The sequence below is a fragment of the Callorhinus ursinus genome, unplaced genomic scaffold (assembly GCF_003265705.2).
Source record: "Callorhinus ursinus isolate GAN/ISIS: 27379988/994484 unplaced genomic scaffold, GSC_fseal_2.0 scaffold124, whole genome shotgun sequence".
Classification (NCBI taxonomy): Eukaryota; Metazoa; Chordata; class Mammalia; order Carnivora; family Otariidae; genus Callorhinus; species Callorhinus ursinus.
In genome coordinates, this window is record NW_027397186.1 from 505,060 (window position 1) to 522,900 (window position 17,841).

At 47.9% G+C, this 17,841-nt stretch overlaps 2 protein-coding genes across 10 annotated transcripts; one reads left to right on the forward strand and one right to left on the reverse strand.

Moving 5' to 3' along the window:
- Nucleotides 1-2,191: 2,191 nt before the first annotated feature.
- LOC112824845 (protein ARMCX6) lies at nucleotides 2,192-5,114 on the reverse strand. 5 transcript variants are annotated; one of them, XM_073889964.1, is made up of 4 exons: nucleotides 5,000-5,114; nucleotides 4,616-4,694; nucleotides 4,167-4,284; nucleotides 2,192-3,857 (listed from the first exon to the last, which is right to left on the reverse strand). In XM_073889964.1, the coding sequence occupies exon 4, from the start codon at nucleotides 3,709-3,711 to the stop codon at nucleotides 2,809-2,811; it is 903 nt and encodes a 300-aa protein (XP_073746065.1). In that variant the 5' UTR covers nucleotides 3,712-3,857; nucleotides 4,167-4,284; nucleotides 4,616-4,694; nucleotides 5,000-5,114; the 3' UTR covers nucleotides 2,192-2,808. The 5 variants fall into 5 exon arrangements, with proteins under 5 accessions (XP_073746065.1, XP_025728693.1, XP_025728769.1 ...); XM_025872908.2 differs by having other exon boundaries at nucleotides 4,604-4,694; XM_025872984.1 differs by having other exon boundaries at nucleotides 4,616-4,848; nucleotides 5,000-5,108.
- Nucleotides 5,115-10,254: 5,140 nt separating this feature from the next.
- Nucleotides 10,255-15,049, forward strand: ARMCX3 (armadillo repeat containing X-linked 3). 5 transcript variants are annotated; one of them, XM_073889994.1, is made up of 6 exons: nucleotides 10,263-10,412; nucleotides 10,516-10,565; nucleotides 10,916-11,037; nucleotides 11,340-11,398; nucleotides 11,644-11,714; nucleotides 11,992-15,049. In XM_073889994.1, the coding sequence occupies exon 6, from the start codon at nucleotides 12,140-12,142 to the stop codon at nucleotides 13,277-13,279; it is 1,140 nt and encodes a 379-aa protein (XP_073746095.1). In that variant the 5' UTR covers nucleotides 10,263-10,412; nucleotides 10,516-10,565; nucleotides 10,916-11,037; nucleotides 11,340-11,398; nucleotides 11,644-11,714; nucleotides 11,992-12,139; the 3' UTR covers nucleotides 13,280-15,049. The 5 variants fall into 5 exon arrangements, with proteins under 5 accessions (XP_025728419.1, XP_025728512.1, XP_025728472.1 ...); XM_073889995.1 differs by having other exon boundaries at nucleotides 10,958-11,037; XM_025872634.2 differs by lacking the exon at nucleotides 10,516-10,565 and having other exon boundaries at nucleotides 10,255-10,412.
- Nucleotides 15,050-17,841: the final 2,792 nt, after the last annotated feature.

The window sequence follows — 17,841 nt, forward strand, 5'->3', positions numbered from 1 at the left end:
GAATCTGTTCACTGTACCAGGCAGGTGGGCACGTTCAGTGTTGGTGGCCCCACGCCGTTCCATTCTGGATTAGGTGTGTGTGGGGGAGCGGTGCACCACAGTCTTCCTGGGGCTGACAGCCTCTGAATGTCTCCATTGGGCCCTGACTGGCAGGCATGCTCCCGAACCCCCTCCGCCGCCCCTAGGGCTCCTGCCTGGCACAGCAAGCAACCAAGGCATAAAGGGCAGACCAGGGGCCTGAGCTACACGACACAGGGGGAGTGTTTGGGGGAGGGCAGTGCCAGCAGAGGCACCGGAAGCTCTTGCCTTGGGCCAGGGTCCCACCCTGGAGACCCTTGGACGCCAACGGGCTTCCCTGTGACAGACAGTTGCTCAGGAGATGAGCAGACAGTCTCCACGGTCCTCCCTGTGTTAGAAGTCAGCTGTGGCCCCAAAGGGCCAAAGGCCTGCCTTGGAGAGGGGGGACAACTGCCTGTGGCAGCACTCGAATGGGGATTTGGCAGAGCGCAGAGGAGTGGGGAGGTGCCTGTTAATTTGGGACCCCGAGCCAGGAGGAAGGAGATCTTCTGACTTTGTGCTGTGCTTCAGGAAGCTGAGCGTGAAGGGGTGTCGCTGAAGACAGCATTGGCCAAACAGGCTCCCCTGGGACAAGTGGGTGTGGGAGCTGTCTGCAGGGCACCCCTACTTGGGAAACATTGCCCAGTCCCCGTGAGGCTGGCTTGGGAGAAAGTGTTGGTCACATTAGCAACTCTTAGGAAACATGACAGGGCCCTGCAGCCAGCAGAGGAAGCCCCCGGGGGTGGGGGGGCGGGGGTGCTGTGTGTGTGTGTGTGTGTGTGTGTGTGTGTGTGTGTGAGCCCTGCTGGGGGTGTGTTGTCACAGTAACCACAAGTCACATGCTGGCCATCCAAGGTGCCAGTGCCTGGGGAGAGGCGGTGTCCCCGTTGCAGGTTGGAAGATTCCCCAGAGATGGTCCTGGGACCCGGCCAGCTCCCGTACCTGCTAGTCAGCCCGAAGGGTGAGGGGTCGGGTACAAGCTGAAGAGTTGTAATCCACCTGCCACCCAAAGCCCGGGAGGAGGGAGGAACAAATACGACTATGGTGTGTGTGGAGGAGAGCATGCAGAAGGCAGAGTGCTGATGCCCAGGGCACCGTGGCCCGGAGCAGCATCCCAGGGAGACCAGGAGAGGGCACCAGGCACAGAGGCAGCCCTGCCCAAGGGAAGCTTCTTGTGGCCTGTGTTGTGGGCCAGGGCTTAGGGGAAGAGGACCATCGCTTGACACGTCACAACCACTCAGGGAAGCTGGCTTTGGTGATGCAGGGGCCAAGGGCTGCTGGGAGGGCTCTGGCAGCGCTCAGCGGGGAGGCTGCCTGAGTCCTCCAGGTCCACGGAGTGGTTCCGTGCACAGGGCTGGGTTCCTCCTTTCCTCCCAGGGGGGCCGGGAGCTTGGATGGGGGTGACGGAGACGTCTCTCCCGATGGACCGGCCATAGCCCTGCCAGGCACCCCAGCGTCTGCCCTACCACCCTGACCGGGAGTTCACGGAGGGCTCCACGGGCCCCTTCTCGGAGGTCACCGAAGGGACCGGGGAGAGGGCCAAAAGGAGGTTCCTCCGAAGGAAGTGGGGGCCAACCTTTCTTCCTCTGCCAGGAATTGGGGTTTGGGCTCCCAAGGAAGGGAGTGGGCCCAGAAGTGGGTTTAACAGCCGCTTCACAGGAGAGAGAGAGAGAGAGAAGGACACCAAGGGGCCACACAGCGAGCGGCAGCCATCGTTGCTAGACTTGGGCACTGAATGCCCGGCGATGGGTTGCCAGGTGGTCCCCGGGGATGTGTAGGCAGACCCCAAGGATACTGCCCTTCCTGCCCAGGCTAGCAGTCCAGGAGAAACCCCTTCCTCGAGGGATTTCCCTGCTCCAGGTGCCAGGCACTGTGCCGCCGGCTTCCCGGGTGCTGTGTCCTGCAGTCCTGATGCCACCAGCCCCACCTCTGCTCCCTGGCTTCCGCCCCTGGCCCCCAGCCCCTTCTCTAGGCTGATCCTGAGCACTCCCGCCCACCTCCGCCCCCGCCTCCTGTGAGCGCCCACAAGCGCGCCCCTGTCAGGGAGCATAGCCCCAGGGAGTCAGCGTTGGTCTCCTACTTCCGTCTTCCTCTGCATGCAGACTGTAAACTCAGGGACAAGTTCCACGTCTCGTTTTCGCCAATCAAAGCGCACAACTTTATTGATGATACATACAAACGTAGGCCTGGGTGGATGAGGTTAAGTCAGCACAGCACAGACAAGGGGCGTGTCCTTCGTGGACGCACAGGTTCTCCGTCCATCAACTCGCATAGAAGAAGGAGTAAATGGGAAAGAATTCGACCTAAGCGGCAACAGATGCGTTTCCAGCACGAGCCCCGACACGTGTCTGGTCTCCACAAAGCGGCCCGGCTTGGACAGGGAGACCGCCACGGGCAAGGCCTCCCTCGCCATGCTCTTAGAGGATGTTCCGTAGCCACGGCTGGCGGCTGAAAGGATCCCTTTGCCGCAGGAGGAAGGCCGCAAGGGAGTAACCGACAGCGCACACGGCCTGCAGACTGCAAAACCAAGAAGTTACTCCGAGCTCTGGGGGGACCCCTGCCTGGCCCAGAAGAGTGTGGTCCTCCACGTAGCAAGTGTAACTTGCACCCCGTGATGCGGTGACTGGCTAAGGCTGGATCTCCAACAGCACCCACTGCAGACTCTTTGAATGAGAACACGAGGGTGTGTTCACCAGCAGGCTTTTGGGTGGATTCCGTCCCGTTCCGTTCCGCTCCGCTCGAGGCGGCCATCTAAGAGGCCAGGGTGTCGGGGAGAGCCTGTGTGTTTCCGTTCCTGATCAAGAGGGACACGAATGAGAGCAGCGTTTGGGCACCCAGCGATTCCCCTGCCAAGACTGGCTTTTCAGACAAACCCATCGACAGTTTCAAAACCTGAACCTTGGCACATCCACTTCCCTCGGATATCAAAGGGAACTTCAAGTCTGAAACGGACTCGGCAAGCATGTGATTAATAACTGTCATGCTTATTAACAAATTGAATCCGGCCCGCTGCAGAAATGAGTTGCAGCAATGTGACACAGTCTCCCGACACACTCCACTGATGGACATCTTAATCTGGCCCTGGTTTTCAACCCTTGCATTTAAGTTATCCAGAGCACAGAAAGCCTTCTCCTTAATAGCGGGGTCGGGAGTGGGGATCGTGCTTCCAACAACGCAGAGGCTGGTCGAATGACGATTGATACCATGGCTAAATGAAAAACCAGCATCCTTGGGCTGAGCAAACCACATTTTTCCCTGAATGAAAGGACACTTAGAGAGGTCAAGTACACACCTGAAATTTTTAAAGCTTTGAGTGCTCCAAGAATTTTTATGTTCATAGGGGAATAGGCGCTGTTTTACTGGGTGTGTTCGGTTGGCCTTGCCCCCACCTGAGGGCCTGTCCTCAGTGCCACCAGGGGCCCCAGGTTCAGTCCAATCCCCATCCTCACTCCAGGGCCGAGCCATAGTTGTGAAATCAAACCAAAGCTCAGGTTCTTCCTCATCCAGCTCCTGGTCATCGTCCCATTCCTCTTCCTCCTCCTCCAACTTGTCACTGTCATCTCTTCCTATGGTTAGTTTGTAAACACAGTAGCAGGCACCAGCCCCAATCATCAGTCCTGCTGCCATCCAACCCACTTCCCGAGCCCGGCCCATGCTCAAGTCCGTGCCAGCCTTTGGACAGGACAGGAGAGGGCCTTGTTCCACCTGATTGAGGAGGATTCTTAGGGCCAGGGTGAGTAATGGTGGAGCGTAGTCCTCTTCAGCCTCTCCAGGGCTCCTGTAGCTCCCTTGTGATGAATCTATGGGTGCAAAATCATATTAGGGCCTTGTGCTGAGTCTCAGTTTGTGCCTCACTACACAAATAGAGTGGAGTTTGAGTTCTGGTTGAGAGAGGTGGATTATTAGGAAACTACTTCTTTGTTCCTTTTTGTCAACCTCTACCTACCCTCAGGACCCACCATTTCTCCCCCAGGCCCTACAGAAAAGGGCAGGGGATGGGGCTGGGCTATGACAGCCAGGAGGGTGACATGGAGAGGCACACGCTCAGGTAGTTTCCTCCACTACCACCCCCTCCCCCAAAGATTCACAGGCAGGTCTCTCCCACCAACCTCTACCAATGTCAGGTAAATTTCTTCTTCTTCCCTCGTCTTCTGTTGTCAGTACTCCTTCCACGGAGATTGATGGACAGTCTGGCAGAAGGTCGGAAAGACAGCTGGCTTTGGAGAACTGAAAGTGTGGTGGATGGATCAGCACTGAGAACACGGGTCCTAATACCCACTTTTCTGCATTTTCAGCCTTTGACTTTAAAATATTTCTCACACCTTCCCGACTTTCCAAACGAGGGCTCCCCCCTCCTCCCCCGTTATCGTCCGCCATTTCCCCAGCAAAGGCCGCCACACCCCTTTCCCTGCACTGAAATGGGAGGGGGTGTGGAGAAAGAAGGGGCCAGGAGAGGGCGACTCGGACCCGGCCCGCGCAGATCCCAGCCCTTCCTCCTCCGCCACCCCCAACGCCACCCCCAGCCAGGGTCCAGGGCTCATCCCACCTTCACACGGACCTGCACGGTCCCAAGGCAGTTGGCTCCTTCCCTCGGCACGACTTTTGAGGCGACCTATGGGCCAACAGACCCTATAAACCTGCAAACAGGCAGGGAACCGAGGGGACGGAGTGCTTGGTGGACGGAGCAGGACTCGGGACACGAGTACCCTGAGTGTGGCACCTTGCTTCGGAGTCTCTGTCAACCGCCATCCACTCGCCTCACCCCCACCCAAAGTCCGCCGGTTCTCTCCGCTAAATGGGCACAAGGGGGGGGGGGGCGGTGGTATTTAGAAAGTAGGCGGGAAGGGAACCCAGCCCGAATCAGCCCGAACCTGGATCCGGGGCGCCCTTGGCCCTCTCCTCTCCCCACCCGCCTCTAAGCAGAGCCCAGGCTGCTACCGACCTCGCGGTCCGGGGCTAGTTTCCTTCTTCCTTCACACGCCTGCGGAGTAATGGGGGGCTGGTACCCAGACGGAGGCGACTAGCAGGACTTCTGCTCCAGGCAGCTCTTGGTCACGTGACGACCACGTCACCGGTGAGCTCTGGCCCCCAGTTTCCACTCCCACAAGCAGTGCGGCAGGCGCCAGCCTGCCCCGTACCTCCCCCCTTCGCATTGGGCCCTGTCATTCTTTTCCTCTATAACAATACCATTAAACCAGAAGTGGCCGTGGCTCTCTGGTGTTTGAATTTGCCTTTCTCTAAGTATACGAAGGGGCTGCATCTTCTCTTGGGTCTGCCATTCCTTATACTTCTTCTGGGGGGAAATTTCTTATCCTTTCCTTGGCTCTGAAACGCCTGCCCCCCAGTCCTTAATTTCTACCCCTTTGCACATCCAGTCTCTGCACCAAAATTGGGGGTGGGAGGTGGCATAAAAGGAAGCTCAAGTCGTGAGGTTTTTATTAATATTTTTCATACATTTATGTTCTATTTCTTCCTTTCTTTTTTATTGACTCAAGCTAGATTATTTTGTAACCAGAAAACATAATAAATCTATTTCACTTGGAGAAAAAAAATTTCAAGTTATGTACATTTGTGTGTGTGTTATACATATATATATGTAATAAACAAAATTTTCCAGTTAATAGAGAGGCCTCATTGATTTGGTTAAATTAATTTGTACCCTGTTGAAAATGTTTTCTACTGACTGCACAGGAAATAGCAGCTTTCAAACAGCATATTAAAATTTAAAAATATATCCTTACAAACAAAACCAGTGTGCTTTCAGATGATTTATAAATTGGTGGATAAAATGAATCTATAGTGAGGTGGTCAGTGTTTTACTTGTGGCCATTTTCAATAAGTGAATCACTATCCCTTTCTTACTCCTGGCTTAACTCATAGTATTAAGTGTCAGATGGCTGAGAACTTCATAGAATATTGCTGGATAGCTTTCACTCTGGCTTCAAAGGACAGACTTTATGCAGACCCTAAATTCAGTTGAATCTTACCGTTCAGATGAACTTTAGAAATCAGTAACTTCACAGGTTAGCCTGTCTTTTGTTCAAAAGTCTTTATTTAAAGTCTATTCTGAAGTTTCATGGTGTAACTCAGAAATTATCCATAAATTAGAGTTGTCCCTGCTCTCCCACCGATGGAAATGAGGCTTAGCGGGTGGAATTTTCATTTAATTGTGACACTCATGAGGTATCTCCGGGATCTGTTGTTCATGTACTATATGTCTGTCATCCCCGGCAGCCCCTAGTGCTCAGCATCTTCCAGTGGAGACAGCGGTGAGGGTCTGTGGGTGACTGTGAATCACTGCAACACCCCTGAAATCGGTGTCATTTTTCCCTCACGAAAAGCATAGTTTACAGGCTGCCAAGCAGTCACCACCAGCTGAAAAGAGGCCTTTTCACTCCCTACCTTCTGTTACAAGTTCACTGCACCACCCATACAAGCCCCTCAGAATAATCCCAGAACTCAGGGACAAAGTATGCAGAAGTTAGTCCCCAGACATTCAGCTGTCCCTGATAGGGAGTCATACTCTAAATATAGACCTTTCAGGCAGCCTCTTTCTTAGAACGTTGAAATATGACACCCCAGCAGGAAGCTCCCCCTGTGAGGGGCCCCTGTGTGGGGGAGGCCCTTTCAGGAGGTGAGCCAGGGAGCCCAGAGTGCCTTGCTGGTGAATATTCAAAAGTCAAGAACACATCACAACTTTCCGTCTTCCTCAAAACGTTTATAGTCCAAACTCCTTCACCAGTGTCACACCCCTTTTCTCTAAAAATGCTTACCACATTCGTTCTGCATCATCTGCTTCTACTGTTCTTTTTGTCTCCCTTTACTTTCTTCTCCTAGACAAGCGAATTCTATTTATGAAGCTTTACTAACAAATCTAACTGTCCATCATTCAATTTTTGGCTGCTAAGTAATTATATAAGTGGCTTTTGCTTGTTTTGAATGTATACATTAGAAAGAACTAAGGAGTTTGTAAAGCTTAACAAAGCCTCAAGGATAAAAGCGCCACTTTTCCCTCTCCTTACTAGTATAAAGTATCTCCCTCCCCCACTTTGGTATGTTTTCCGGTTATTCCAATGTGTAACTCCCCGACCACCATTTTCCCAGTCCGTCAGACTTTTCCCTGTCAGACCTTTCCCGTTTGAATCCACTCCCTCTCTAAAACGTCCCATACTCCATGGAAATGATAACCCTTTCAATTTCTCTCACTTCTTTGTCATTTAGATCCATAATTTCTACCGGGGAACCTAGAAGCTAGCATTTAAAATCTACTTTGCTCTCCATTATACATCCATCAACAACTATTTAAGGGCATGCTATTTGCCTGACATACCGTTTCAAAAGCAAAAAAGGAAAATCCTTAAGCAGTTCCTCAGACAAGCCTGTTAAAAGTTCCTGAGCCTGCAGAAGGCTCTGTGAAGCCACCGCTGAAAGGAACCTTTTGGCTCAAACTGGTATGTGGTCCCAGGTGATAGTTGTCTTAGACAGTGCTGCCAAACAAAAAAGGATCAGCAGATGCTAACATTAATGGGATTATAGAGAGTGAGAAAAAAATACAGAGAGAAGATCTTTATTTTAAGAAGCTATATTACTTTTTGTATTGTGTTATTTGTTTTTGTGTTGTGTATTAGTTAATTTTGTTTGGTTGCAAGGCAACAGAACCCAAACCTGGTTTAACTGAAACAATGAGGGAGTGTTGCGGACCAGGGTCAGCTCTGAGGCGGATAGGTAGGAGGAATTCACAGACAGTCTCTTCAGGATGCCATTGTTCTGCTCTTTTTTTAAATCTGCATTCTAGATTTAAATTTTAGTAAGAGAGTATTGAGTTGGTCTCTTTTGGGCACAATGCCCACCCTTTTGCTGGGGGGAAAAAGGGGGGATGTAAAATGTAAAATTCACTTCCTTTCTTTTCCCAGAGAGGAATGTAAGTTGTTTCAGACAGTTGATTTGCTGGAGCCTTTTCTTTTATTTTTTTATTTGAGAGTGAGAGAGCACAGAGAGAGAGGGAGAGGGAGAAGCAGACTCCCCGCTGAGCACAGAGCTGGTCGCGAGGCTCAATCCCAGGATCCTGAGATCGTGACCTGAGCCAAAGGTTCAACCAACTGAGCCACCCAGGCGCCCCTTGCTGGAGCCTTTTAAATGACTTTGGATGTTAACCCATTGTCCAGGCGTGAATGAGATGCTGGGGGCCTGCGTGCCACAAAATGCCTTAGTTGTGGTTTTCACATTCACTAAACATCAGAGAGGTACAGTTCAGAAATGGTGATGCACAGGATCGTATTCTAAGCCAGAGTGACCTGGCTTTCCTGACAGGATTCCTTAGGGTTGTATTTATATATCAGCGTCTTGCCCTCATTGTTGCATGATAAATGAAAGCAGAGGTCTCTATCAAGAAAAGACCCCCATTCATAGAGACTTGAATATAAATCTAGATCTGAACACCGGAACCCATGCATCTCTGCATCCCCCCCCCTTTAAGTGGGCCAAAAGGGAAACTAAGTACCGATAGGAGTGACAAGTGAATAATTTACCCTGAGAAATACAACTGTCAGAGGGTACTGAATGTTTTTGTCAGTTTTAACAGTCCATTCTCTCTGTAAGCAAGCTACTACTTAAGAAGCTGCAACCTCAGAAGTTGCTTGGTGAGCCTGCAATCAGAGCAAGGGTACTGGTTCACCTTAAGAAGTGGCTTTCAGTTAAGGAAGCTCGAAGTACTCTTACACATTATGGGGATGGCTCTGCCAAGGAAAGCTGAATGTTCCATTCATCTTAGCCAGGACTCCCTCTCCCCAGACAGCGCTTGGGTGGGAAACTACCAACCCTTAGTCCTCTGACTCTTCTTTTCACACACTCCCATGCTTGAATAAGCCCCATGCTGCACATGATCTTTCTCTGAACACAGTATCACGTAGTTGATTTGGTTTTCTGTTTGCTAAATTTCAGTCATATCCTAGTACTGCCTCCTAGAAGTTACACAGAACTTCTCCGGAGTTCTGCCTATACCCAAACTCTCCAGTCTCTTGATTGGCTCCCGTATTGTCTGTGGATTGTACAAGTTATACTTAGATAATAGCCTTATATCTGAACTATTAAGGACTATCCACTGTAGATCCCAACGTTCTGACATTATTTTTATCACTTTTCCCAATATAAAAAAAAATGGTTCAGTCATTGCTGACAGGTGAATCATTGAGCTCACTAAACCAGTCAGTGAAATGGCTCCACACTAATGACTAGAAGCCAGAGGCCAAGTTCAGCCAATTTTATCTTCGTCTCAGGGTTTCTCTAATACTTATTTATTTCAAGGTGATATTCTCTCTTTGAATCCAAGTATTTTTGTAATATTCTTTTATGCTACCTACTTTGTCAGTGTGCATGCCTTTTTGGACAGGTACCCACTATGTAGCTGTGACTTCTACTCAACCTTTTCTGTTACTGCCTTCTGAGGGCTCCATGCCTCTTTCTTGCTAACCGATGCAAGTGAAAGTCTGTCGCTCTCCTGTTTAGAACCCTGGCCTAGTCAGAAGATTTATGCAATCTCAGACACTCTAATGAGCTCATTCAGGGTGGTGTTACATGCTAGGCCTCAAGACATTAAGATTGTTTGGAGTGAGGTGTGTAGCACTCCCCATGAGTTAGAAAATGTGGGGCTTTTGGAGGCCATCACCCAACATCACTCTCCCAACTCCCACTCTTCCCCCCTCCAAATGAGAATAGCTATACAGTAATTTTTTTCTCACAAAAGAATGCTGGCTGGGGGCAGGAGAGGGCAGGACAAAAAGAACAAAAAAAGTATTAAGAAAGTAAAACAAAACAAAACAAAACAAACAAACCACACTCTCACTCCAGGTCTCCTTTTTTGATGGCTATTTCGTTCCAGATCTGGGACTAGATTTCAGAGGAAATGGTAGACATTAATAGCTGGGAGGCGGGGAGGTTGAAGGAGAGGTTGCTGTCCCAGGAGCTTAGGGAAGGAAGAGGCAATTTTTCAAAAAAGTACAAGTGGCCAGTAGCCCCTGGGGAAGATGCTGTCCCTTCCTGGTAATCCAAGGAAGGCAAACACAACTACGGGGAGATGGGATTAGCAAAGAAGAAAGAGTAACCAGGCCTGGTGTGGGGGAGGGAATGGAGGGGGGCGGGCCCTCTTCTGCCGCACTGCTGGTGGGAGGGGAAATTAGGGACCCGAGTTGGTGGATGACGTAGCTCTCACGTGACCAAGAGCTGACGTGTGCAGAAGTCCTTCTTGTTCTGGTCCTTGTTCCCGTCTGAGTACCAGCTCCCCATTGCCCTGAGGGCCAGCGGGCCTGCGGCAGAGGGAAGGAGGAGGAGAAGAAGGAAATTGTCCCGGATTCTTGCAGGTCAGTGCCAGGGAGATTCCATAAGGTGGGGGGGCCAAGGGCGTAGGGCGGAGACCGTCGCGGGTCCTGAGGCGCCTCCGCCGTCTCTTCCCCTCGCCGCCAGCTTTCCAAGACATCTGTCCCGCCCGCAGCCCATTTCGATGCTGCGAAATGGTGAGCAGGGGGCTGGTTAGGGAGGAGCCCAGAGAACGGGTGTTGGGAATCTGCTGGGAGCCGAGGCCGTAATCCGGAAAGGGAGCTGTGGCCTGGGTGTTGGCCCCCCAGTCCTTCAGGACGGCGCTGGCGGGGAAAGGCTGGACATTTGGGGAGGAGGAAGGTGCAATGTGATGTCGGCAGAACCCTGAGGGGGGTTAATAGGGGTGGGAAACCTTTGACAACCAGGCCTCTGAATTAGGAAAGAGTTTCGTGCTCTGGGGACTGGTCGTCCACCAAGCGCTCAGTAGCGGCCGTTTCCCGTCTTTCTGACTGTGGCTGTGCCTTCCTGACCATGGCTCTGTGTCTAGGGGGTCCGAGCCTCTCCTGGGTTGCCTCTCCTGGGTTGCCAGTCTTTCCGTAGGTTGCGGCACTACGCCAGGCAAGAGAAGAGGAAGGAAATTAACCCCAATCGGTGAAGGTCGATTTGAGGGTAAGGCTATCTGGGGACCCTAAGAGGGGCGGTGGTGGGGGCTAGGGAGAAGCCAGAGATGGCAATAATCTAGGTTAGGGCTGAGGCTGAGTGTGTTTCTTACACTCTCGGGACTGTGGTGAAATGGCGTTCGGTGTGTGTGTGTGTGTGTGTGTGTGTGTGTGTGTGTGTGTGTGGCGGGGGGTGGGGTGGGGGTGGGGGTTGGGGAGAATGACAGAAGGAAAACCTATCAGAGAGTTTGTTCATAATCCTCCTCTCTCAACACCACTTAGTCCCCATGTTTTCGATCTGTCATCCTGCAGGTCTGCTGTAGCAGGTGGTACCTTGAAGCGAGGGAGGAAGTTTCCTCGGATCAGTAGAGGTCGGTGTAGGCGTGGGGGCTGCCCGGAATGGGGGAGGGGCTGGAAATCAGCCACAGTTGGACAAGCTCACCCCATCCTACCTTATTTCCCTAATATCCCTCCCGTTTCGGGTTAGGGAAGGGGCAGGCGTATGCATGTTTCGGATGGCATAGAGGTTACGAAAATCTGACAGACTGGAGGGTGAATCAGGAAAGCCCATCAATCCATCAAGTTCTCAGTTCTCCCTGGCTCTGGTCTCTTGCAGATCGCAAGGGTTGTTGGGCGTGGCACACCTCCAGGGGAGGGAAAAAGGGACCGACCGCCTGTCTGGAGGAGGTTAGTGCAACAGTGCCACTCCCTGGGGACACCCGAGGTTGGGGTGGCTGAGGCCCCAACAGAGACTAAGGGCTCCATTGCGTTTCTCTAGGCTCAGGATGAGAGTGGGCTGGGGAGGGTAGAGGGAGGCTGAAAGGAGGAGGATATAGAGGGTTTGTTAACAGTCTACATTTCCTACCAACTACTCATTTATGACTCTCCTGTCCTTCTGTGCAACTCTCTGCATGGGGCAACACAGAAGAGAAACTCAAACCCCATTTCCTTCCTCCACCCCCAGGTCCACCTCCAGTGTCAGCTACTGTGGCCTTGAAGTGGCTGAAGACAATCACCTTCCACAGGCCTGCACCCAGGCCCATAGCCCTCCTCTCTCCCAGCCTGAGTGAATACTCTGTTCCTTGGTCCCTGCTATTGTCAGGGACGATTGCATGGGCTACGCCAGGAAAGTAGGCTGGGTGACTGCGGGACTGGTGATTGGGGCTGGAGCCTGCTATTGCATCTATAGACTGACCCGGGGAAGAAAACAGAACAAGGAGAAAATGGCTGAGGGTGGGTCTGGGGATGTGGATGATGTTGGGGACTGCCCTGGGGCCCGGTACAATGACTGGTCTGATGATGATGATGACAACAATGAGAACAAGGGCATAGTGTGGTACCCACCTTGGGCCCGGATTGGGACTGAGGCTGGAACCAGAGCAAGGGCCAGAGCAAGGGCCAGGGCTACCCGGGCTCGCCGTGCTGTTCAGAAACGGGCTTCCCCCAATTCAGATGATACTATTTTGTCCCCGCAAGAGCTGCAGAAAGTTCTTTGCTTGGTTGAGATGTCTGAAAAGCCTTATATTCTTGAAGCAGCTTTAATTGCTCTGGGTAACAATGCTGCTTACGCATTTAACAGAGATATTATTCGTGATCTGGGTGGCCTCCCAATTGTAGCAAAGATTCTCAATACTCGGGATCCCATAGTTAAGGAAAAGGCTTTAATTGTGCTGAATAACTTGAGTGTGAATGCTGAAAATCAGCGCAGGCTTAAGATATACATGAATCAAGTGTGTGATGACACAATCACTTCTCGCTTGAACTCATCGGTGCAGCTGGCTGGACTAAGATTGCTTACAAATATGACTGTTACTAATGAATATCAGCACATGCTTGCTAATTCCATTTCAGACTTTTTTCGCCTATTTTCAGCGGGAAACGAAGAAACCAAATTTCAGGTTTTGAAACTCCTTTTGAATTTGGCTGAAAATCCAGCCATGGCTAGAGAACTGCTCAGGGCCCAAGTGCCCTCTTCTCTTGGTTCCCTCTTTAATAAGAAGGAGAACAAAGAGGTTATTCTTAAACTTCTGGTCATATTTGAGAACATAAATGACAATTTTAAATGGGAAGAAAATGAACCTACTCAGAATCAATTCAGCGAAGGTTCACTGTTTTTCTTTTTAAAAGAATTTCAAGTGTGTGCTGACAAGATTCTGGGGATAGAAAGTCACCATGATTTTTTGGTGAAAGTAAAGGTTGGGAAATTCATGGCCAAACTGGCCGAGCGTATGTTCCCAAAGAGCCAGGAATAACTTCTTGATTTTGTAGTTTAGAAGCAACACACATTGTAAAACTATTCCTTTTTCTCCACCTTGTTTATATGGTAAAGGAACCCTTTCAGCTGCCAATTTTGAGTGATGAGTATCATTGTATCATCAAGGCTGATGTTTATCTGAGTTGGTTTTCAGGTCTAAGCTGGATGAATGAATATCACTACCTGTTCTGAAAACATGTTTGTTGCTTTTTATCTCGCTGCCTAGATTGAAATATTTTTACTATTTCTTTTGCGTGACAGTGAACCCGTTGGTCATAAGTAAGCTCCCTCCTGTCATTTGCATTAACTTTGTGTATCATCAATAAAGTTGTGTGTTAATGCTGAAAAGAAAAAAGAAAGAGACCATCCTTGTCCTTTGGTTTTATAATCTAGTTGGAGAGATAAGAAATATACAAACAAGAAGATAACAGAATATCTGGAGCATATACTCATTGTCAAATGTGTGCTCTCAGAGCATAGAGGAAGCAAAAGCTTCTGGGGGATATAATAGTCAGCTTCAGATTCCTAGAAGAAGTGGACCATCTAAAATGATTCCTGAATGGGGTAGGTCCTTAGGCTTTCCAAGAGCGGGAGTGAGGGGGCACTAGGCTGAGAAAGGCATGAAGGTAAGAACCCTTTTCCTATGACAGTGAGGAGACTAGTCTACTTAGAGTGGAGAGTGTGGGGAATGGAAAGTAAATAAATTTGGAAAGCTGAGCGAAGCCAGTTTGTGGAGAGCTGTTTGAATAGTATCCCACTGAACACCAAGAGCCATTAAATATTTTTGACCAGAAAGAATAATTGGAATTCATATAGAGGCCTCTCTCACCAGCTGTGCAGTGTTTATGAGGGTGTGGAAAAATGGATCCTACCAAACCCTGGTGGTAGGAATGAATTTACACTGAGTTTGTACAGGTTTGTGGAGGGCCATTTGGTAATACATATAAGCCTTAAAGTATGTAAACCCTTTGTCCTAAGGAAATAATTGAATAACTGGCTAAAGACTGTATGTACAAGGCTATCCATCCCAGTACTGTCCAAAACAGTAAGAATCAGAAGCAACCTAAGTGTCTAGCACACCGGATTGGTTCAATAAATTGAGGAACGTTCACATGGTATATATGTTAGCTATGTTGATTCAAATCCATATTGCCAGGAAAAGATATTCATTCTGCATTGTTATATGAAAAAAGTAGGTTAGATAGCAGTGTTCATAGAATGGTTCCATTTCTTTTTTGAATTAGTAAAACATATTTTAAAGTAGACACTACTATGGAATTATAGTTATCTAAACAGTAACTGGTATATTTGAGTGGAAGGATAATGAGTGATCTTTACCTTTTTACTTTTTATTCATCCACGTGTTCTTATTTATATAAAATGAATACTGGTTTTTTGGAAATTTTTGAAAAAGGAAGTGTTGGGAATGAAGCAGGTGGGTGGAGCATGTACTGAGTAGAAAACAGTTTAGATTAAAAATGAGATGGGTTAAAATTTCCTCTCTGAAATGCTAGATGAGTGATGAAGATGGGGTTTGTCATGAAGGTTAAATTAAATAATACATGCAAAATACTTAGAATGTTCTGGCACAGAGCAGTTAGCTAAGAAAAATGAGCACCCTTAGTTCCCTAGAATGCAGGGTTGATAGTTTTTTGTTTGTTTGTTTTTGTTTTTTTGGTTGACTTTTATTTTGCTGGGGGCATTCTGCCATGTGTCAGTGTCATTTAATAAATAATAGCAACAATAAAGGTTAGCATTTATTAAGTGACTAGTGTGTAGAGTTCTGTCATTCCTGCAAGACAACTGTTAAAATAATTTCTCAGAGGAATAAGGTTTTCTTATTTCACAGGACTCAGTGTTTCCTCATACATGATCTCACCAGCCTCCACAACATATTCCTAGTGAGATCAGGAAAGGGTAGAATCCTCTGTTCAGTGACCGTCTGCTTCCAGCCCCAGGCTTCCATATACTTACCTTAATGTTGTCTATATTAGATGAAAGGGTCAGGGACTAGTTGGCTTCAAGTTGTTGCATATGGTGACCCTATTGAATCACGTACAAGTGGAGACTCATTTGACACTAGTTTTATGGGTGGGCGTGGGAAAAGGCAGCTAACATTTTTCTTGCTCTGTTACTAGGTAGGAGAAAAAGATTTGGGAGGGGAAGGCTAATCCACTTAAAATAAATTGAGTTTGAGGAATTTATGTGATATCCAGATGGAGACAGCCTATTGTCATTTGAATGTATTCAGCTGGCACTCAGGGGGGGAGAAAAGATTTGGGAACCACCAGAGGATGAATGGTAATTGAGGACATGGGAGTGGATGTGATTCCCAGAGAGGAGGCACAGAGTGTAACTGTAAGGAACTGTGGCAGCTGAGGAGAGAAGCGCAGAATTGAAACTGAGTGTATGCCCTTTCAGACGCTTTTACTATCCATATTTCTATATATTCTCTACGTAAAATTAGATGATACTATAACTAAATTTTTGGAGCCTGATTTAAAATTTTTTTAATTTTCTCCTAAAAAATATTCATTGGAGATACTTTAGAAAATAGAGACTTGTTTTCTAACCCAGATGTGTAGCTTGAACACCTAAAAAAATATTCACAGGGCACCTGGGTGGCTCAGTCGGTTAAGCATTTGCTTAGATCATGAACCTGGGCTCCTGGAATCCAGCCCCTGCTTTGTTGGGCTCCCTGCTCAGAGGAGAGTCTGCTCTCCCTCTCCCCTCCCCCTGCTCCTATACACCCTCTCTCTCTCTCTCTCTCTCTCTCTCTCTCTCAAATGAATAAAAAAACTAAATCAATCATTTGGGGAAGGGTATGGCTCTAGGATTGTGGCCATGATTGTGGCAGATCACGGGGACAGGGAGGACCAAGTGTGCTCTCTTTAGAGATGATGGCAGCTCCCGGGAAACCGAGGAAATTAGAAACTGGGAGGATATTTGGTTTTGTTCTCATCTAAAGGTTTTAGGAATTTAAGTGGGTCTACCCCAGTCAAATGTGTTCATAGGTAATTTTACAAAAATGGAGTGTAGTTCTCTTATAAATTGTCACCCAAAGCATAATATTTCAAGACTCAGAAAACTGGCTTTCTTTTTTTAAATTCATATTATAATTTGCCTTGTCTCAATAAACATCCCAAGTGTGGGTTTAGCAAATTGCCGTGGTTCAGGCAAATTTTGTGTTTATACCTCTTTTTTGGTTAATTTCTCTGCTAAGTTCCCTTGAAAATGGCTTTTCTAAGAATGATTCTATTTTCAGTGTTATCTTTGTACATTCGATTTACATCACATCCCAGGCTGAAGGTTTTTTCTGGTTTCTCCGAACTGTGGCTCTTCCTTGCCTTTAAACAAGAACTATCTTGCTACCATCCTAGGGTACAGAACTAGGATAATGGCCCCTGGTCTGCCCTGCTCTGAGCTGTGGTTTTAAGCAGGATAACAGATATTTATATTTCAGAATGGTGTACTTCCACACTTGATCTTGTCCATTGGGTCCCTCTCAGGCCTTGTGTTAAGGGTTTGGACAATGTGTGTGTTTGCGGATAGGCCTGGGGGAAGGGAGAAGGGAGGTGGGGAGAGCAGGAGGCCCTACTGGAGGGATAAGTTCATCCTTACAGGTTCATGCGCATATAATTCGGTCCACCATTGAGATTGGGCTTAGTGTAACTCTCTGGCCCTGTTGACCATTGAAAGGGTAAGTGTAATAATACAAGATCTTTGTTTGAGCACAGAGTCCCCTGTTTACTGAGCATTTCTAAGTTTGCAGAGTAAAGAACATATTATCAAGTGGGGCAGAATTTCTTTTTGGAAAAAAAAAGTGATAATTTCTGTTGAAAAATAACTTCCAAGTAGACCAGATTCTTGGTGGTTGCTGCTCAGAATGTTCTCTCCTTAATATCAATCTCTATCAGAAACCAAATTATCATCAGAAGATTATTTATTTAGTGCTCAGGGAATCAGGGCAAGCTGACTTAGCTGGATGTTGGTGCCATCAAAGGAGAACCTGGTGCATCCATGTCTGCTCTGGGGATTGACTTGTTGCTGAAATCAAATACTTGTATTCAACAGTTAGAGCATTTTTCTCCCTGGACACAAATAAAAATTTTGTCTGTTTGGATACCCCCTTGACAGGGGTAGAATATCTGTGCATGGCAGTTTTATGACTATAAAGATGTATTATCAATTACCTTTCATACGGAGTTTGAGAGATGTATACTTTTACAGCAGGAGGAAACTAGTATTTGCAATACATTCTTCCCTACATGTTGATTAGTCTCTCCCTTTTCTGGATTATTTTTGTTGTTGATGTGTTGATGAGTAATGAAATTTGTTATTAAATTTTTCTGAAACCCAAGCAAAATGAATTGTCACCTCTTTAAATTCTTTTTTTCCATTTCCATTTCAGTCTTCTGTTCACTGAAATGTGATTTAACTGTGTTCACACTAATTTTTGTGGCTTTCTTTTGATAAGCTGTAATGACAATCCAGACATAATGACGTGGATTCATAAAGCAAAACTTTTAGTTTTTACTTTCTTTTATCATTTAAAATGAG

Coding starts and splice junctions, on each gene's coding strand:
- ARMCX3 (XM_025872634.2), top strand. CDS start 12,140: ATGGGCTACGCCAGGAAAGTAGGCTGGGTGACTGCGGGACTGGTGATT.
- LOC112824845 (XM_073889964.1), bottom strand. CDS start 3,711: ATGGGCCGGGCTCGGGAAGTGGGTTGGATGGCAGCAGGACTGATGATT.